The following is a 22,876-nucleotide window of genomic DNA, read 5'->3' on the forward strand; positions in this document are numbered from 1 at the left end:
AAGCATTTCTTCCCTTACTTGAAGATCTGAAGTTACATATCAAACCCAAAATACCAACTGTGCAGTGTCACTAACATCTGTTGACTCATCTAGTGTGAGAAAATACCACTCTTTTAGTTGTTCAAGCACCTGATTTTCTATGCCTTTTGCTCACTCTAGCATTCTGTGGACAATTGTTCTTTGACTTAATTGCAAATTATTTACCTTTTAAAGAACATTATTTTTTGTTTTTGAATAATAATTCTCCAACAGAGTTTCAAAGACTACAATAAATATTTCTTTTACTAGTTCAGCATCAGAAAATTTCCAAGGTTCTTTTTAGTGAGCTAACATAACTAATTCTATAGAGAATCAAAATCTTTTTAGGCCTCCTGCTTGTTTATGAAGTTGTGTGTTCAGATGGTTCATTTCATTTATACGAATTTTGCTATCAACTGGAAATTTTACATCAAGTTTGTTGTGAAAATTGTTGAAGCGTTTTTTAAGGTTGTATAGTTTATTATTCCTAAAAACTTTGTTACACAAAAGACACACTGGTTTATTATTTACTTCAATCACTGCAAATTTCAACTCCAAACTTTCATTAAATTCTCGTTTCATGTTTTTCTAGTCACACGTCATTCTATTTTTGGCAGTAATGTCAGAATCAATTAAATTCTCTTTACTTTCCGAGTGTTCACCATTATCTTGATTCTTTCGATTTTGAGTTATCCACTTATCCATACTATGGGATTAAACACAACATATACTTAAACACTTGAAAATTGCACAATAAAAATATGTTTGCAAGCATATACAAAACAATACACACTCAATAACAAACATCTAAACCAGACTGACATTACAAAATGGGCAGGGTCTGAGGTAGTGATGAAGTGCACAACATTAGCAATGATGTTAGGTAATGCAGTTGCTGATTACAAAATTTGCAATAAAATAAATAATGGAAAAAGTTGATTCCTTAACTCAAGCTGGCCACAATTATGCTATCCACTGGCCACACATGTCCAGTGGTTATGGAGTTGTGCACTCCTGACCTAGAGTATCAACAATGTTCTGGATATCAACTACTTCCTGGCCACCAGAGAGCAAGATCAAGATGAGGACAGAATTATATTGCCCACTGACCTTTCAAAAGTTGTTCCATATGACTTTGAAACTGATTATAGAAGATATGCTGGTTGCAAACTTAATCCAAGAGTCCTTCTGTCTTACCCACTGAGGATATGCACAGGCCTGCTGGAAAGCAATGAGGTTCAAGAACGTGGGATACCTACAAAAAATATCCTTGGCCTCATTTTGAGGCTTCCGTGGCATTTGGCAGGTTCCATCATGGATGAGGATATTGTGGAAAACATATCCAGGTTTAAGGAATACACTGAGCAGCTACCTGTATAATACAGTGAGTTACTGCTGCCACACAATCGTCTAATGAGGGCTTACAGACGATGGCAGGATCAATTCTGCAAGGGCAGTGAAAGAGGGCCAGTTTGCCTATTCCAGCTTCCATAGGGGCATGCAGGTCAGATGGCATTGACCACAGCCAGAATCTCTCAAAATTATATGAAAATTAATACTGCCTCATGAGTTATGGTCAAAGCTTTATGAAAAGAGGGAGAACAGTGAAGGGGAGCAAACTGAGAGATCAATAACAGTGAAGAACTGATTAGGTGCATGAAAATAAGTATAAGAACCAATGTTGAAAAGAGAAAGGTTATGATCAGAGAGGATACCCTTCACACAGCGACCCCTCCCATCAATATCAGCACTTCCCCAAAAGGGATGATGTCAATTAAAGTCCCCCAGGATGAAAAAGGGAGACAGCAACTGTTCAATGAGAGCATCAAGGTCTGTTTGATCATGGGTCTCACCAGGCAACAGATAAAGGGAACAAACAGTGATGGTAGGGCCCAACAAAACTCAGATGGCTACGGGCTCCAAGGGTGGGCACATGCTGATCAACCAACAGTGCCACCTCCTCCATGCACTCCTCCAAACAGCCTGTCATTTCTGTACAAAGAAAACTGTCAAAACATGATTGTATTGGCAGGTTTCAGAAATGTTTCCTGTAAGGAAAGACACACAGGATGGTAGGAAGCAATCAGTGCTTTGATGTCATCCAGATTAGAATGTAAACCTCAACAGTTCCATTGTATCAAGGTGGCCATTTTTTTTATGTGTAGGCAGATTTGGTGGAGAATCCTTCTGTTTATGACCACATCTTTTTTCTTCACTGTCTTTAATCGAGGGAGGTCTGTCAACCTCCACAGATCCTACCCTGGGTTGATTTGGTAGGTCTTTGTTGTTAGAAGAGGATTCCAGCAATTGAAGACGAGAACGAATGATCATTTTGTATTTTGGGGTGGGAGAAGAAGATGTATTTGAGGAAATGCCCATACCCAGAATCAAAGCAAGTGAATCTTGGTGTTTGTTGGAATGTATGTTAGGAACAGAGATGGGTTTTGACTTTGACTCATCAACTTTTTTAACCATGGAGGTCAAAACACTTTTCATTTGGTTTGAGAACAATTCTTTTGGAGACACAGAGAGATTCGTCTGCACTCCCACTGTTTAGGGCAAGAACAAAAGAAGAGTGCATAGTTGAAGCTACAGTAAACAGAATATTAAATTGTATAGGTGCACAGAGCTTTAGTGAAATTTATCTTTAGTTTTTTTCTAAATTTATGTTTCCATCTAACCTAACAAGTTTTGATTTTAACATTTGGCTTACATTATAACAAAAAATATACTGAAAAGAGAAGAAATTTACTACTTAATTATAGACCTTGTTTTGTTCTTATCTCAGCTCCTTGACAAAACTTAAACCTACTTTTTGTAACAATGGCAGAAATACATAAAATTAATTTTCCTTATTTCAAATATAAAATGAAGAACACAAAATAAACTCAAACAAAAAAATATAACCTTCAACTATTATAACTTACCCAGCTTTTCAACTAAGAAATAAGTGGGTTAAAATAATATCCTTACTTGGCCAAGGTTACCTCATCAATCACAACAATGAATTTATAGGCCAAATATTTCAAAACTTTTCAAGAGAAAAAGCTAACCTTATTTTGAAATAAGTAAACTGAAATTTTATCTTTGATTGGTTACAAATAATCCAACAACAAGCATCAGAAAATTACTGACATTTTTTCCAAAAAAGAAAGTAACAGGAGAGCATGGCATATAGGTTTGACTATCTTGTTCATACTTCCACAAAAAAGATTAAACTTAGGTTTTGCAATATCTATACAATAGAATTATTATTTATTTTATACTCTGGACATCATATAGGGATAGTAAAATTGCCTACAATGGGAAATCAGAGCAAACAAGTTTCTTGATACAGGGAAATGAAGATTAAGAATTTCTTTAAATACTTACTTTTGAAATTAAGAAAATAAAACATTAAAAGCTGATTTATTAACTATGTTTGATGTCAATTTTATTGATATATACTGATAATAAAGTAGTTCAATACACCTTTGAATGTGACTCTAAAAAGTTTTAAAATTTTCACTGTTTTAATTTTGAATTTTGCACAAATCTACAAGAACACTATCTGCTAGCCACCCCTAATTTAGCATTGTAAGACTAGAGGGAAGGCAGCTCGCTAGTTATCACCATCCACAACCAGCTCTTGGGCTACTCTTTTACCAACAAATAGTGGGATTGACCATCATATTATAACACCCCCATGTTTGGTGTGACAGGGATTTTAACCCATGACCCTCGGATTACGAGTCAAACATCTTAACCACCTGGCCATGCTGGGCCTATTTTCACTTTGGCCTACACCTTTACAGATAGGCTTAATGTTATACACCTAAAATACTGATAACTACTGGCAACCAAAATGCTTTACCAATTTGGAAAAATGTTTACATCATGCTCTTTTTCTCTTGCCTAGTTGTTAGGGGTTTAAAAAAGAAGGTATTATAGATAAAGTTAATCTAAAATTGTTAATTTTAACATGGCAAGCCAAGTGGAAATTAACAGACTTTTTAAAAATCTATGCTTTCACGATCTTAAAATCCCAATGATAAAAATTAATTTTAATAGAGGTTGCAAAAATTAAAATTATTACTTCCAGGAATGTTAAAAATAGTATTAATAGGACTAGCAGTAGTGGATTTACTTACAATAAACAGATTCTATTAAGTAACGCATTACAACCTTTAGCTTTTGCAGATGATGGGCCTGAAGAGGGATGGATAACAAAAGAGGCAGATAGGGATGAGAATGCAAAACATAACGAGGTTACAATTACAGGAAATTCTTTAATAAGGTATGTGAATTGGATAGTCTGTGAGGTAAATAGGAAGAAAATAATTTGATTTTGCTAGTCAGGGGTAGGACTGGAGGATAACGCTAACAGAGAATGTGATACAGTAACAGGTTCTAACATACCCTTGTAACTACGTGTCACAGTACACACAGGAGTTCATGTTGTATGGCAGGATAGGCCATACCATTTATTGTTAAGTACAAGGTATTTATAAAGCATTCAACCAAAAAGCCATAATAACTTAATTTTGTCAGATATACTGACAAGATTTAACTGTGGGACAAAATTATAAGCCTATTATATTAGGCTTAGGTTGATATGTAAGGAAGAGTAGATTTGGCTGGTTGAATTTATGAGATCAGTTCAGTGGTAAAAGGAAGCTTTTTGGAAGGAATGGTTTACGCTTAGATAGGACAGGGGTTGGCTTGTTTACAAGTACTACTAACTCAACTGCAAGTTTAATCTACACTAGGATTAAATAGAGGAAAGGGCCAGAATAGTGAAGAACAAATACGACATAGAGATGGAGTATAGTGCAAAAGTAATTTTAATAGTAGACTAAACTGTTACAATTGTAATGCTAGAAGTAAGTGAAATAAAATGATTGACCTTAGAGCACATTCTAGTATCACATAAAGGAAATAACTGAAACCTGTCTACATTTTAACAAAACCTCTTAAACACAAGGTAAGATGTTAGAATACTAAGAGGAGGAAGAGAGGGTTTATATATGAAAACTGAGTTACAGCTTGTTCAAGTTAAGGATATCAAAGCTTTTAATTAAAAAAAAAAAAGCCCCAAAACTCAAGTACTTTCAAACAGTTGACTATTATATTCAATAGTGCTTAAATTTGGGGTGTTTGAAATTCATTTCACCTTTAGTGTGTAATCATGTGTGCTAACTCTTTATATCAGAAAGTATATCAAAGTAATTAGCAATGAGGTTAAATTTATTTGGGTTTCTGTTGGTAGTCATGAGGAGAGAAAGCTTTTAGTTGAAATTTGTTACAGCCCAGCAGATGACACTGATGAAACTAATAAGCAGCTTTGCTTTGAGATGAAGAATTCAACTGATACTGAGGTTATAACTATATCAGCTTTTAATTTCAGACACATAAATTGGGAAGGTTTCTAAAAGGTTTTTAGAAACTAAAAGAAAAATAAACTGGTTGATAGTATAGAGACTGGGGAACATCTAAAAGCAAGTGATTATTGTTAAATTATATTTGCTTATGGAGATAAGAAATTATGAAATTTTGATTCCAAACTCCATAAAAGAAAATTCTGAAAAGTTGAGAATTGGGCAATTGAATTAGTTAGATACTAATCAAATGTGGACAAATTTTAAAAACATATTATTATACATTCAAGATAAGCAGGTTCCTTATAAATGAAAAAAACATGACTGCTGCAAATAAAAGTATGGGTTGACTCACAAAGGATATAAATAATAAAAGCATTACAAATATAAAAAGTGTAAAGTGACTACAATAATGGAATATTTGAAGGTTTATTAAAGATTAATAGATATGATGAAACAGGAAATTATAAACTAAAAGTGTATAGCAAAAACTGGTGGTCATAAACATAAAAATATTAAGGGTAAGTGAAGCAAAATGTTAGGGAGCAGGACCTTTGAGCAATGATATATGATGGCTACTAACTGATGATTACTGGATAGCTGGGTTATTAAATTCTAGTTTTTCATCAGTGTTTTTACTAATGAAAATCTAAGCAATACTCTCACACTAAACATATTCTAGATGGAAACAAGATTAAATACAACGATCACATTAATTCTAAACTTAAGAAAACACTGGGAAGTCTACAGAATGATAATGCTCCTGTATCAGATATTTACATAAAAGTTTAGAAAGAGGTTAAGAGTTAGGTATGTGAATACTTGCTATTGTTTTTTTCTTTTTTAATATGTTCTTGACTATTGGGCACTAGGAGAGAATTTTGCCTTACTAATCTTTTGGCATTCTTTGAAGAAGTTGCTACTTATGTAGATGAGGATATGGATATAAATTTGGTGTACCTGGATTTTCAGAAAATATTTGACAAGGTGTCACAAAAAAAAACTTGTTAAAAGGTTATTTCTGTAACAGTTGGGAATAAGTTGGCTCATAGAATTGAAATCTGGCAAGATGGAGAAAAGTAGATGGTTATTAAAGGTGAAGTTCAGCCAAACTGGCTTGATATCACAAATGAAATATTTCAGGGTTCAGTGTTGGGGCCTTTACTCTTAGCTTATATATGTATATAAGGAATGTTCAACAGATTATTTAAATTTGTTGATGAGATTAAAGTTTTGGATATTACAAGTTGTGAGGAGGACTTTGTTGTTTAACAAAAGGATTTAGCAGATAGCCTTAAAAACAGAATAATGCAATTGGGATATCACTAGTTTAATTATAATTGTGAGGAGAATAACCTCAACAGCATTGAATAGAAATATCTTGGTGTTCTGCTTTATTAGTCTCTCAAGCTATATAAGCAATATGTTGTTGTTATTGGCATGGCAAACAGGATCCTAGATTATATTTATAAAAGTACTTCATGCAAGTCTAAAAAGGTTATGTCATTATATAGGTCATTGGTTAGGCCACATTCTGAGTACTGTGTTCAGTTCTGGACTCATTACCTAAAAAAAGGACATTGAATTGTTGAAAAGGGTTCAGAGAAGGGTTACAAGGATGATCCCTGGAATGAAATGGTTGTCATACAAGGAGAGGTAACATCTCCGACATTATTTTCTATAGAAAAAAAAAAGAAAGAGCTAGAAGGACTGATTGAGGTGTTTAAATTACTAAAGGATTTTTTTTAGCATTGATGCATCATCCACTTTCCATATTTAATGGTAAGCTTATGAAAACTTGATAAATATTTAAATAAGGATTGGCTTTGAGTTTTTTTTAATATTTAATTTATTGAATAGGACAGCCTAGACAAGCCAAAAGTTGCTTGTTGTCCTTTAGAAGTATGTTAAGCACTACAAAAAGCTAAATTCTTTTTGACAAAAGAAAATAATATAAGCTGTGCTAAAGATTTATGCCCCTAAAAACATAAATAAATTTTTATTATTTGAATTATATATTAAGAAATTTTAAGTTTAAGCTTGTTGGTAATTTTGAAGAACTACACTTTATTCACTGAAAAGTTATTTTGCATTAGTTCTTCGTAATCTATTTTTGTGTAACTTATGAACTTGAGTTGAACAAATCTTATGGCATAAATCCCGTGTGAGACTGTAGAGTTCAGTGTTGAACACCATAACATTGAATCTCACGATGTTTTACTTGGAATTACAATAAAGTTAACATTTTCCTTCCAGCCAGTTTCCTTTCCTCTAGTCAGGAGTTGAAAATGAGTAACAGAGATTAAACAGCCTTTATTTAACACTCAAATAGACATAGAATTGGCAATGGTTGATGTTAACTGGATGCCTTTCCTCTAGTCAGCAGTACAAAATGAGATAAAGTGATTAAATAGTTATTTTTTCACAATTAAGTAGCCAAAGAGTTGATTTTGAATGCTGCCAGCCAGTTGCCTTCCCTTCAAGTAGTTGTATTTTAATGGCATTAATTAATTGTAATTTTGATTATTAGTTAATTCAATAATCTAAATGATAACTAACTAGAAACACTAAATTTGATAAATCAATTACTTTACCCAGCTCTATCTGGGTGAAATAACCTAGCACTGCAGCCCTAAGCTCCTGGGACATGACAGACCAACAACCAAATGAAGTGGTTATGGGCCCAAAAATAAAACAAGGAAAACACAGTGAATGGATGAAATGACAGGAGTTGTCTGAATGGATCAGGATGAAAATATTGAAGATAAACATAAGATTATGACAAACCTACTGCACATGTAATATCTTGAGGACACTGATGTAGAGAAATCACTCCTCAGATCATCATACTCTTCACATGAATTCTGTGTCCAGAATTGCATCCCAGCTGACCAGAAACATAAATTAACAGGTTTTGCTTATTGGTTTGATTACTGTAAAATACATTAGCAAAACAAAGTGCAACCTGTTCTGTATTCACCATGGATATGTAAACCTATATATGTAAGACAGTAGAAGCCTTAAGACATATTGTTGAGCTCTGCAGGTGGGTGGGGGGAACAGATATGCGAGATGGGAAAAGACAGATGTGCATGATCAGGTTTGATTGAACGAGACATCACAACAACAAAAAATAAAATACTGGATCTCTGGATGTACTTGAATTAGCTGGTCAGAACTGACTCAAGGGGACATGTGTGGGTGCATCCAAAAGGAGCAAGGAATATAAGAGTTTGTTTATTTGTTGTTGAGCACAAAGCTAACAATAGACTAATAGTACTATGCCCACCACAGGTATTGAGACCTAGTTTTTAGCATTATAAGCCTTCAGAACTTTCCACTGTGATAATATTGGGCAGGAAGAAAGAATCCAAAAGAAAGAGACAAATCCTCTTGTACATGAAATTAAGGAGACAACAGATCCTTGGTAATAAAAGCACCATGCCTTCAAGATATAGAGAAGTATAGTGATCCTACTCCACATATAAAATGAGAAAGATTCTGACATGAATGAGATACTGGAGGGGTGTCTTGACTGAGTTGAAGAGCCAAACTTGCCATTCCAACTGAGATGACTCCTGAAAGAGAAGAGAAACTGTAAAAATGAAAAACACTGGTTAGGGCAAGTATAGCAAAACATCCATAAAGCTGTGGAACAATAAGCTTCAGGAATGTAAACTCTAAGCAAAATCTCACTAAACCAAAATAGAAAGAAATAAGGGACATACCTAAGTGAAATGGAAGAGCTATGAATTGAATGTCCAACATTGTAGATAAACTGAGAAAAACTAATAACAGATGGGCAAATCAGCATAGAGAGAAAGTGTATGAGACCTTGATTCAGGTTACTATACTCTGCAAAAGTACACTCTGCAGTCTGAGAAAAATATTCATCTTGGACCAAGAAAAGGTCAAAACTGGATCACATGGGTCAGATTTATAACAAATTCCAACTTCCTAGCCACAATTTAATCAAGTGTGACAAATCTATGACAATGACAACTTCCTTAAGTGGAGTAGAAAAACTGTTATAGTGTTCTAATCAGATGCAATGGAGATGGAAGGAGACGGAAAAGAAAAACTAAAAAAGCACCTGAGAAACCCAGAATACTGCAGCAAAAGATGTAAAAAGCAAGAGGTCTGACAGCACACTGGACTGAAGCTGAAGGTGGTTCCAGAAACGAGTTGCCTCCAAGACCCATGACAGCCAGCCTTCATAGAAGACATTGGATAGCAAAAAAAGTACTAAAAAAAGGAGAGGCATTCACCTTGTGAAATTGTAGAGGATTAGAAAATGAGTGGAGTCATCACCCTCGACCTCACCAGGTTTCTTAGAAACAAAGAAAAGAAACAAAATTAGCTAAGACACTTTAATTTTTTTTATTAATAAAAGAAGAAAATCTCAAACAGAATGGAAAAAATACATTTAAATTTTTGGAATTAAAGCTGACAGATTGCTATGGAAAGCCAGAAGAAAATGATGAAGTGTGGAAAGACAACAAAGAAACTGTATATGTAAGAGATGAAGACTAGCAAACAGAAAGTGAGACAGAGAAAAAAGAAGAAAACAGAAAAGAGCTCCAACTCTCAAGCAGTGAAGATTTATGTAACAAGAAAGCCCAAGATCAATTGAAAAACAACCAGAGAAGGAGAAATCAAAAGACATATGCAAGTAATTTAAGCACTAAAGGAGGAGAATAGGATTGCATGATTATACTTGGGAAGGGAGAACTAAACGCAAGCATGGAAATAAGATAGGTAAAACCTACTGAACAAAAAAAGCAGTTAAAGTAACAAAAACAAGATGTCATGAATCCTGGATCCAGAATGGAACCAACCACCTAGTGCACAATGGCAGTAATATCACTGGAATTTAGTTACCATTAAAATATATAATGATTCCTCATAGGGATTGGTAAGTTCTTGGGAGATGTCATAATATAGAAATATTGCAACAATCCAGATGATCCACAAAACTAATGTTTTTTTGCTCTAACAAAGACACGTTTGAAGAAAGTAAGCCAAGAAAAGAGTAAGCCATTGTTTAGATGATAGTGTTCATGGGGATTACAGTACATGAAAGTTGTATCACACTCCCATTAGTGGAAAGCTATAGTATAATGAGAATTTCATTACAGGCTAATAAAGTACATGGAGGAAGCTTCATTCAAAGCTTGTGGTATACACAAAACTCTTCATGGCAGTTACATAAGATAATAGTTCTTTGTTGTGAAGAAAGAGGTAACATTTCTAAAAAACAAACATTAACCCTTTAGGTACAAAATAATAGCATAACTAAATACACTTATCATATCATGAAATATAATTTACATTCTGTTTGCTCTTTAAACTTAGTCATTTATTTGATGCTTGAGTTGTACATGCAAAAATTAGATGAATTCATACATATTAATTTTGTTTAAAGTCATGTCATATATCGTGTGTGCGTGCGTATATTTTCTCACAATACTTTCTAGCCTCAAACAAAAATTCTATACTGTTATGTTTTCCACAAATTTCTCTTATATAATCGACTGAAAAGTTCTGAAATAAAATGAGAAAATCATTTTTGTTCTATTCAGCATGCTAATCTAAGACTGCATTATCTAGCTAATAGAAAGCATATGAATAAATTAAAAACAAATAGAAATATTTAAATATATTTGATTCATTCTTGGTATTTCTGGAAGATATCAACTTCACAAAATAAACTGATTTGAAACTCAAAAAGTTCATTTCACAATTATGACATCATCATTACTCTAGACTTTCACTTTGCAATTGCATGACAATTATTTTAACTTGTGTTTCAAGTAAACATGTTTCTTGTAAACATAATAATTCATTAAAAAAAAGGAGAGAGAAAACAACTCACTGGCAATAGGATCCACAAGCATTGATACAAAAGATCTATATGCATTGATCTGTGCAACAGGATCCTGGTTGAGAGCAGGGGGTACCATTCTTGACATGATTACAGCAATTGTTCACCAAGTATATGTAGCTCTAGTTAACTGGTACTTACAATGCAAGATGTTCTGTATGATAACACTAAAAGAAATTTATTAAAACTTAAAAAAAGGACTAGAATACAACAGATTTGGCATAAAAACACTCAAATATTTCAAGGATAAAAATTAGCAACTATTAAAGGCATGCAAAAAAAAATTATAATCAGTTTCTTAATACAAAATACATCTTTTAGAGCAGACAGGTGTTTTCATTTGACTGATCTTACTTTTGCTGTTTTTAATCACAATCATGTTAGGACAGTTGTCCTATAAGTTGATCCTTGGGTTTTCTCAATGATCTCACTTTCGTATTGTTATCCTACTTGGGAAACAGAACTGAATCATCACAAGGCAGATAAAGATTTTATTCTGTCTAATTTAATGGTTTTAAACTGCAGGATACAAACCATTCAATTCCTATGCATGACTACATTAACTATAAGAGTTCTACCAGCAGAGTAGTAAAGTATGATCTGGATAAATACTTCATGAACAAGTCACAGCAAAGGCTCATTACAAAGGCTATAAAAAACACTATATATAAGCATCAAGATCTGTGAAAGAACATGAGATACGTAAACTTAGGCTAACTCTATCTCAATGGGTCTTCCAATGACCAGGGGTCAAAGAGCATGTCATCATGTTTGTAGACTTAGATTCAAATTTTATTGAACTCTTATTTTATCAATGTCTTTCAATAAGTTTGTAATCAAATTGTACATTATAACCCAAACTTCAGTGTTATGCATTAGTTAATTTCTTAATTTAAAAGCAACTATTAAAAATAAATCCTGAATATCAATTTCAGATTAATAAGTTATTTATAATAATAGTTTTCAAGGCCTATAGCACACTGACTGTAGTTGACCTATGATGATAATGTCTCTCGGTGTGTCGGTTTTATATAACAATCATGTGAGATTCTCAAAGTTTCAACAATCTTTGAAAAAATACTAACATCTTCATTAACCAAATATTGCTGATTCTTATTCTCAAGAATCTTCTACAAATTTACAGAACAGACAGGACTTGCGCAATACACATCCAACAATACATGCCTCACAAAAAAAAATCAATACAAACACATAGGTATCAAAATAAATGTAGAGAATTAAAAAATTAGCATTTGACAAATTTTAACTAAGATGTTTTATATATACATAACAAACAATACATTAAATACAGCACAAAAGAATTATACAATTTCAAAAACATGACAATATTTGATCCAATTAATACAAATAGCCTTATGATAATAAAATTACATAGCACATGAAAGTGCATCAGCACAGATGTTATCAACCCCTTTGACATGGATTATCTTCATATTCTTGTAATGTTAAACTCCAATTTAACAGCCTTCTGTTCTTGCCATTCATTGGATTTAAAAACATCAGTGGGTTATGATCAGTGTAAATGACAATAGGTTGTTGAAATGCCGATAAATACATACTGAAATATTCTAAAGCTAATATTAGAGCGAATGTTTCTTTTTCCACAGTTAAATAGTTCTTTTAGTAACAGTTAAACTTTGTTAAATAAATAACAGTGTTCAATACCCCTGTCATCTGTTGGTAAAAGAATGGTACAAGCACCACAATCACTGACATCAACAGCTAATGCAGAAGGCTTATCAAAATCAGATGCCATTGATACAAGGTAAGTGTACAAAAAACAAGTGACCTTTTCAAAGGCAGATTGGCATGTTTCAGACCACCTGAACTTTTCATTTTTCTTCAGTACGTTTGTTAATGGTACAGTAATGTCAGCAAAAAATTCAACAAAACTTTCTGTAATAACCAACCATTTCCAAATATGTCAAACTTTTCTTGTATCTAGGGATTTGATAATTTACAATGCAATCAACTTTGGCTTAAATTGGAGCAACTTGACCATGACCTACCACACAACCTAAGTAAACAACTTTGGCCTTACAAAAGTCAGTTTTTGCCAAATTTACAGTGAGACTGGCTTTGCTAAGCCTCTCAAAAACATCACATGATACACAAGTGTTCTTCCCAGGTATTACTGTAAATTCCAATATCATTAACATAAATTCCAACATCTGAAAGATTGTTGAGAAATTGATTGATTATTTACTGAAAAGTTGCCTGAGAATTTTTCATCCCAAACTGTAATACACTGTACTGGTGTAATCCATCAGAAGTAAGAAAAGAAGAGGTTTCTTTTGCTCTGTCATTTAGAGGGATAGCCCAATATTTCTTTAGCAGGTCACATTTTGTGATATATATATATATGGGTTTTCCAATTTTGTCAATACAATCCCCCATTCTTGGAATGAGATAAGAATCTATCTTTGTCAAAGCATTCACTGTACAGAATCTAACCAAAACATCAGATTTAGGAAGCATTACAGAATGTGTTTTATAATGCCATTCTCTGGTATATAAAGTACTTCATTACATATTTTATCAGACTTGACTGGATTCACACAACAGGGATGTTGTTTCACAGGAGAAGCATCACCTACATCAACATCATGAAAAGTAATATTGGTTTAATTAGAAACATCCAGAAATAAACACTCATATTTTATCAATAAACTGGTGAGTTAATTTTTCTCCTCAGGAAGCAAGTGATTGATTTTGCATCAAAATAGGCTGGGATGTCTGAATTACTCAGTTTGATGTTGCATTCATCTCCAATATTTTCAAATTTATGGGTGTCTTGAGTAAAAGATATTGTTATCAATATCAGGAGAACGCTCCTGATAGACATTTTCAGATGCATCTTTGATATGATAAGGCTTCAACATACTGATATAACACAGCTGGGTAGCCTTTTGATGATCAAGTGTTTTCACAACATAGTCTAAATGATCTTCTGAGCAACCTCATAGGGACCATGGTACCTAGCTTTGAGTGGATGTCCCATAGCGGATAACAATACTAAGACCACGCTACTAGGAAGGAACTTACCCTCTTCAGCCTTGCAGACATAAATGTTTTTCGTTCTAACTTTGGATTATTTGAAAGTTTCAAGACAATTCATAACCACCTAAAAGTCTGGACCAAAACTTGGAAAGGTTATCCAAAAAGTGCATTTATTTCAGGTCATCTTCCAATCATTGTTCCTTCAGTAAACTTCAAAAGGGCAACACACTGAAGGTCAAACACCAATTCCCAAAGGCTAAACCCTAACGAGTCCTGAACTGATTGCAAATAATAATAAATTACTTCATCCTAAACTTTCTGACTATCAAGTTAGTAAGCCTGAATCATATTTTTCAAGGTAGAGTGGAATCTCTCAAAAGCATCTTGTGACTTGGGATGGTACATACTAGATTTGATCTGCTTAGCAATGAGTTTGTAAAGAACCTGTTGAAACAACCCAGACATAAAATTTGATTTTGATCAGACTAAATTTCTTTGGGCAAGTTTCTTAGCCCTTAACAGGTCAGAATTCAAAGGTCATGTCATTCCCTTTGTTGACTATTTTATGAATTTATGTCAATAAATTTAGAATCAAACTAGATTATAATTCAAACTTTAGTATTATATATGAGTTAGTTTCTTAATTTGAAAGTAAATATTAAAAGAACAGAACGCATTTAAATACAAATTTTAGATAGTTATGTGCAATGTTGAATGCAGCACTATTTAACATTAGATGTTTGTGATGTCAAAATACTATGTCTATAATTTTGTACAAATTAGAAACTCAAATTACTAATATGGGCAAAATAAAATATAAAATAAGAACCTCATATCTTTTATTTTGCTGAGGTATGGTTTATGTACTGAATCAAACACAGTGGCCCTATTCAACTCTTTCAATTATTTCAAACTGTCCCTTTTCTACTTTTACTGCATAAATCAACAGCTTAGAATGTCCCCAAGGTTGTTTTCTCACTCATTTTGATCTTTGAAAAAGCTACTGCATTCTTTCAATCCAAGTTTTCAAGAAGGTAGGTTGTGTCTTTAGTCTGCTTGAAGTTTCATAACTTTTAAAATCTAAATAATTCTTAGTTACTGAGTTTAATAAACTATAGAGGAATTATATGGTATCAGTGCAGTTATTTATTACTTTTTTGGTTTTTCAACTGTATACATAAAACCTAAAAAAATTTATCTGATATCCTCCACAAGCACAATTTTAAAAGGCTTAACAACCTACGTCCAGCAACAACAGAGTACAAAGGTCATAGTGAGAAGAAATAATTGTATGCTTTACTTCTTAATTTATTGTTCTATATTTTAAGAAAAATCATTTTAGTAATTTATTTCTACATAATAATAATTATATACATGCATAATGTATAATAATTGAAATGTGACTGTACTAATCCACTAAATTTGGCTTAATTTCTTAGCCTAAGCTCAAGTCACAGCACATGAGGAAAACACTTTTGGATTCTCCTCAACAACATCATCCTTAAATGAAACCATGATTGGCTCACTATTCATTATGGCTTTGGCAACAACTTTCCTCCAGCCAAACTGTTTACCAACAATAATGATAAACCCTTAATTGGTCCCAAAACTAGGTCTGATGCTGAATAAATGTTATGAAGTGGAACAGTAAGAAAGCTATCCACAATATTTTGAGGAATAACAGACTCACCTATGGCAGAACTCAAATAATCTAAAAGCAGTATACCTTCTAACAACAATGATTAAGTCACCCAAATATCATGTAGAATAGATATGAGTAGGGGATTAGCAGAGTCACTTGTCAAAGACACAGAACCAACAGGCACAAAATGTTTGAATTCCACCCTTGCATCATTAGCCTTTATACCAGTAGCCAAACCAACAACACTGGATGATCAGATGAAACTCCCACCCATATGTGGACATAAATGCACTGTTGCCTCCTTTTTCAAACACTAACAATTGAAAATAATGTGACCAGATTTTGACAGGCCTTGATAACTTTGATGAAGTTTTATCCTGACTGTCTAAAGATTTCAAACTAGAAGAGCTGGATTTTTTAGAAGAATCTTCAACTTTAGTGGATTGAACAGATACAGAATTTTGTTGAGATGGTAGGGATTGTTTTTTTATCAAGTGATTTTTATATATTTAAAAACAGCAAGTATGAGTAGAGAAGGCACTAATAAAGAAGTGAACAACGTTTTGACCTTCTTCGGTCATTGTCAGGTTCACAAAGAAAGAAAGGGTTACTGACTGGTAGCTGACCACATGTTTGAAGGCAGTTGTGTAATTGAGTGTAGAAATGAAGAAGGCGTGCTTAGATGATGGATATATTTATTCATATAGGTGTAAAGCTGTTCCTTTGTATTGGTTTACTTTGGGCTTGAGTTGTATAAGTAAGGCTTCTTTAATTTTGCATTTGTTTTTGTTTCTTTACTTAGTATTTGAGTATTTTCTATGGTTATGTTGTGTTTATTTGACTTTCAGTGTTCGAAAACGTGTGAAGGTGACTTTTTGTGTTCTTTGAATCTAGTTTCCATTTTTCTACTTGTTTCTCCAATATAGAAGTCATGGCAGCTATCACATTGTATTTTATAAATAATGTTGTGTTTGTCACTGTTGTTTTTACACAGTATAGACCTTAGTTTTGGGCCTGGTTTTTGAATAAATTTGGTATTAACTGGAATGTCATATTTTGTTACTTGTTTTTGCCAAATGTTGGTTATTTTCCTGCTGATGTTGGGAATATATGGAATGTAGCTGTATATGGTTTCGTGATTTTTTAAATCATGAGGTATATTTACTTTTGTTAGTTGATTTTGCTTTTTGTCTTGGTGTGTGTGTTTAATGTTTTCTAAGGTTTGTGGAAGAAACTTGATGTTGATAAAGTATTGTTTTATTTTGTTTAATTCCTTGGTAATTTTATCTGGTGAGCATAGTTGTTTGGCTGTGTTTATTTGGTTTCTTAGGATGTTGTGTTTTTGTTTTGTTTCACGTTCTGAGTCCCAGGGAATGTATAGTCCATTATGGGTGATTTTTCGGTGAATTCCTATTTTAAATTGTGCATCAGTTCTTGTAATTTTGAGGTTAAGAAATGACATTTGATTGCTTTCTTCCTGTTCACATGTGAATTTAATGTTAGGATGTACAGAATTAATGTAGTTGAAAATATTACGTGTGTGTTCTGTAAATGTGAATCCCGTAATTGTGTCTTCTACATATCTGTACCAATATAGTGGTGGATGTAATGCTGTGTTAATTGCTTGTGTTTCAACTTGTGTCATAAAAATATTGGCTAGAACTGGTGATAGTGGATTGCCCATGCTTAGGCCATTTGTTTGAATATAGTTGTGGTTGTTGAACATGAAGTTTGTCTTCATTGTGGTGAATTCTATGAGGATTGCTGATTGGTTGCTGGGAATGTTTATTGATGGGTTAGGGTCTCAGAAATAGAGTTAAGGCTATCTTGCAGGCTTCAGTGGTTGGGACTTCTGTAAAGAGGGATATGACATTGAAACTGGCCATTAAGGCTTTATGATTAAGTTGTTAAGTTGATTAAGGTTAGATTTTAAACTGAAGGACTCTAATGAATGAGCTGGCTGATGTTACATATTTGGAGAATGCCCATGCTATGTATTTACCAAGATTGTAATTAAACGATTCATGTGTGCACATTATTGGCCATAATGGACAATATGGTTTATGAGGTTTGGGGATGCCGTATATTTGTGGTGTGCATGAGTCAGTCTTGCGTAGGTTGGAATAAAGTGTTTTTGAAATTGTATTGGCTTTTTTTCATTTTTAGTGGCATTTTTTTTAGTTGTGTTTCAAGTGCTTTTGTTGGATTTGTGTGTATTAGTTTAAATTTGTTTGTGTCTCATTGGTGGTTTTTCATTTTTTGGATGTATTCATTCATGTTCATTATCACTATAGTGTTTCCTTTATCTGCTTTTAGAATTTTAATGTTTTTGTCTTGTTTTAGGTTTTTAATGAAATTAATGTCTCTTTTTGTAAGTTTGTTTTTTAGCTTTCTGTTTTGTGAAATTATGTTGGTGGTTTTGTGAGAAAATTCTCTGAAAAAATCATTTAAAATGTTGGTTTTAGGTGTTTCTGGAAAATATAAATTTTTAATTTTTCCTGGGTAGTTTGGCTGTTGGATGTCAATAGAATTGTCTAAGTTGTCTTCCTTCTGTTGATTGTTTTCATTTTTGTTGTTGCTGTTTTTGTTTTCTGTGGAAAGTATCACAAATCTCCTGGCTAGGTCTTCTAAACTTGCTTTAATTTCTAAGGTTGGATTGTACGTAGATGCTATTGCGAAGTTGAGTCCTTTTTTTTGAGTAGATGTATCTCATCTGTGTTTAGTTGTCGGTCGGATCTGTTAATTATGAGGTTAGTCAATGGTTTGTCGAGTTGGTGTCTTCTGTTGTTTGCATCTTAGTTTCTCTAGTTTTTTTGTTATGGCACATCTTTTTGTCCCTGTTGTTCCTTGTGTTAATTTGGTTGATGTTTTGTTGTGCAAGTCTGTAAATCTCTGGTTTAATACAGCACACCAGTTCATGGTCTAGGTTCATTTTTTGTTTCTGTAAGTCATGCAATTCTTTGTATTTTGTGTTCAACATGGCTTTAAGTAGTTTTTTTTGTAAATTTTGGATAATGTTTGTGCATTGATTAAAATTTTTTAATAGTTTTACTTTTGAAAAATTAGGGGTTAGTTGTTCCTTTCTACATTGTTAAATAATTGATTGGTTGATTAAGTGTTTTATCACACAAAGCAGCTAGGCTATCTGCGCTAAACATCTGGTGAAAAGGAAAAAATAAATTAAATGTAGTAAAATACATAAAAGGAAATGAAGGTAAAACATAACAGCATTGAAAAACAGAAAAAGCATAAAACCAATGTTGACACCTAGTCTACAATGTTAAGAGAGAAAGCAGAGTAAGAGAAGTTGTAAAGGACTTTCTCTAGCAAAATGGTAATGATCATAACCTGCCAAAAAGACTAACAGGTAAGTACAAGAACTACTGTCTGTCACCTGAAGTTGGCCTTTCCAGTCCTGGTTCTAGATTATGTGTCATAACAGCCATTATCAAAAGGTAAAGTAATAAAAATTTTAAAAGACATGTAGCAAAATTGTAATAATAATTAGCCAAATGTCCAGTAAAAAGGTAAAAGTAAAGTAAATGTAGTAAAAGTGTGAAAAAACATGCAGCAAAAAACATAAATGGCATAAAACCAATGTTGACATCCAGTCTACAAAGTTGTAAAGGACTTTCTTTAGCATAATGGTAATGATCATAACCAGCCAGGAAGACTAACAGGTAAGTACAAGAACCACCATCAGTAACTTAAAGTTGGCCTTTCCAGTCCTGGTTCTGGGTTGTGTCATTATGACCAGTACCAAAAAGTAAAGCAATAAAAAAGTGTTAAAAGACATGCAGTCGCCAGAATGACTGGTGTTGTTAGTTATTTAGTCCTTGTATTTATTGTTATGGCCATTTTCCAATTTCAAATTGAACTAGAGAGATTGAGACTCTTAAAAGGGAACTGCAATTAGAAAGGTGTAATGAATAGATATCAAACACTTAAATGACATTAAAAGATTAAAGGCCATTAAAAACTAAAAACTTTATCAAGGTGGACAGTGTCACCATCACCAATAACACTGTAATGTTACGGACAAACCTTGGGACAAAACATGTTTAAAATAGTGCCGTTGTTGAGAGTCGTAACGATGGCAAGAAAGTAAAATGTGGCTTACAGTGATTTGAGTATTACACAAACTACACACTGGTGCAACAGTTCCAAATAAAAGAAAACGATGAATTAAAAAACTGTGACCAATGCGTAGTCTAGTTAGAACAACTTCCTCCTTCTAAAGCTTACGGAAGCTAGACAGCCAAAGTCCAATATAGGGTTTTATTTGGGAAAGCTTGTCGCATTGCTCACTCCAAGTGGACTGCCAGTTGGCACAGAGCCGAGCTTTGAATACAGGACCATAGTCCATGTACGGAATAGACACAGTGGTGATAGTACCAGAGCAGATAGATTTAGCTGCCGTGTCCACAAGCTCATTCCTGCGAATACCAACGTGGCCTGGTATCCAGAAAAACTAGATAGAAGTAGATGTTAATGAGAAATGGGCCAGTTGGTTTTGAATATCAACGAGAACAGGGTGTGAGTTAACGTAAAGCAATTCCATGGCCAGTAGAGAACTAAGCGAGTCAGTATAAATAGTGCAGTTGGAGTACTGCTTAGCTTCAATATGATCCAGGGCAAGAGATATGGAGTACAGTTCAGCAGTGAACACAGAAGCTGTAGAGGGTATTCTGCATGCAACCACCGAACCGCAACAAACCATGGCAGAGCCCACTGAATTACCTGATTTGGAACCATCTGTATAAATGGGAACGGAATGATTGTTTGAAAGATGTTCATTAAATAAATGATGGTACTTCCAATCTGGAGTTTCTGCCTTTTTCAGATGACTGAAAGAAAGGTCACATTTGGGGGCTGTAATAAGCCATGGTGGGATCGGTTGACCAGTGGATTCTGCAATGTTATCCAAAGACAGACCCAATTCATCCAATTGTGCTTGGATGTGAAGGCCAATAAGAGCAATGGCAGATCATCTGTTCTGAAAAAGTATGCCCCACTGAGGAAGGAAAACACATCCCCAGGTGGGATGCTTTGGTAAGGAACAAAATTTCGAAGGATATAGTAAAGACAGTTGCAAACAGCGAAGATGCAGAGAAGATTCACAAGATTCTACATATAAGCTTTGAACTGGGGAGGTGCAAAAAGCCCCAGTGCAGAGCCAAAGTCCTTGATGATGAATGGGGTCCAGCATCTTTAAGGCTGAGGGTCTGGCAGAGCCATAGACCATTGATCCATAGTCGAGTTTCGATTGAATAAGAGCATGATATATATTTAACATAGAACATCGATCCACTCCCCAACTGGCAGTAGAGAGGACATGGAGGATGTTCAGTGCTCTTGTGCATTTGACCCGTAGATGCTTGATGTGTGGTATAAAGTTTAGCTTACAGTCAAAGATAAGCCCCAAGAACTTGGTCTCAGGGACCACTGGCAGCGAAACTTCACCAATACGGAGTTCAGGATCAGGGTGAATATCCCATTGGCGGCAAAAGTGCATGCAAAAGGTTTTAGAGAGAGAGAAATTAAAGCCGTTTACAGTGGTCCACTTCAGTACACGATTGAGGGCAGTTTATAGTTGCCGCTTTATATATCTCATGCTCAATGACTGACATGAGATGTGAACATCGTCGACATAGAGCCCATTTGCAACAGTGAGAGGGAGTTGTTCAGTGATGGCATTAATCTTTATACTGGAAAGTGTGACACTCAAAACATAGCCCGGAGGGACCCCAAGTTCCTATAGAAAAGAACAGGAAAGTGTCAAACCCACACAAACTTGGAATCTCCTGCCCATTAAAAATTTTTTAATAAACATGGGTAAATGGCCACGTAACCCATATATATGGAGGTCTCACAAAATGCCATACCTCCATGTTGTGTCATAAGCCTTCTCTATGTCAAAGAATACTGATACAAGATGTTATCGTTTGTGTTGTTGAATGAAATAGATATTTCTTCTGTTGATAATTTTTTGGTTTAAGTTTTTCTTTACGATCATATGAGTGTGTACTGTTAATAGTGGTGTACTGTATGTTAGTTCAGACATAATGGTCACACAGATAAGTACAAATGCATAAAGAAAACACAAAGACTTACACTTCTCATACAATTGCCGTGGGTTTTCCTGTCATCACGGATTATGAAGTGATTTTGCATGTTAAAGTATAATCATCAGAAAGAGCAGCTGCTTTCTGTAGTCTTAACTTTCTTATTATCCAATTAAGTTTTGAGGTCATCACTTGTACAGCATTTAAATTCCTCAATCAGACATAACTGTCCTAATTTGTTGACACTGTTGATGATACAGATGGAATTAAACCATTGGTTAAAATAAAACTTTTTTGTGGACAAATTCCACACAAGCTCGACTATCTTGCTTACAATAAACCTCCAGTACTAGCTCGTATACTTTAAGGACAGCTGCTTTAACCCTATCATAGTTGGTGCAATCTTCTTGAGAAAGAGCACTGTAAGCTTCTTGGATATTACCAGTCAAAACACTCTGTAATAATAATAATAACCATTTTTTGCTGGGCCATTCAATGGCTTATGCAACTTTTTCAAAATGTTGTGAACATTTCCTTTTCACTAAATGGCAGTACTTTAATATAGTTATTGAATTTGCATTTGTCATTTTGCCTTGGTCAATTACAGTTGACTCCAATTTCTATTTCTTTCACAGTTTGAATACTGGCTTGTTCAGCAACAAGACATTTAATTTCTGTTTCAGCTTCAATACAGCATAATAAGTATGGAGATATTTACTCTCTCATTCAGCTTCAACATGAGCATGTTATTTCTCTTTTTCAACTTCAATACAAGTTTCATCTTTCTGAGCTTCGATGCAGACTTCTTCAAGCTTGATCTGTTTGATTTTGTGTTTAATTGGATTTTTAACTTACCTTTATCACTCAACTCTAGTTGGCTAGTAGAGAT

General features: G+C 33.9%; 1 protein-coding gene across 1 annotated transcript in view; it reads right to left on the minus strand.

Annotated features, from left to right (window-relative positions):
• LOC143252952 (transformation/transcription domain-associated protein-like) overlaps positions 1–22,876 on the minus strand; it is a 258,974-nt gene that overhangs the window by 229,996 nt on the left and 6,102 nt on the right. The window contains 1 exon segment of the mRNA XM_076505896.1: positions 11,251–11,426. Coding sequence (XP_076362011.1) covers positions 11,251–11,347 — 97 coding nt within the window. The 5' untranslated portion in view covers positions 11,348–11,426.

Source organism: Tachypleus tridentatus, chromosome 6 (genome assembly GCF_004210375.1).
Source record: "Tachypleus tridentatus isolate NWPU-2018 chromosome 6, ASM421037v1, whole genome shotgun sequence".
NCBI classification, from domain to species: domain Eukaryota; kingdom Metazoa; phylum Arthropoda; class Merostomata; order Xiphosura; family Limulidae; genus Tachypleus; species Tachypleus tridentatus.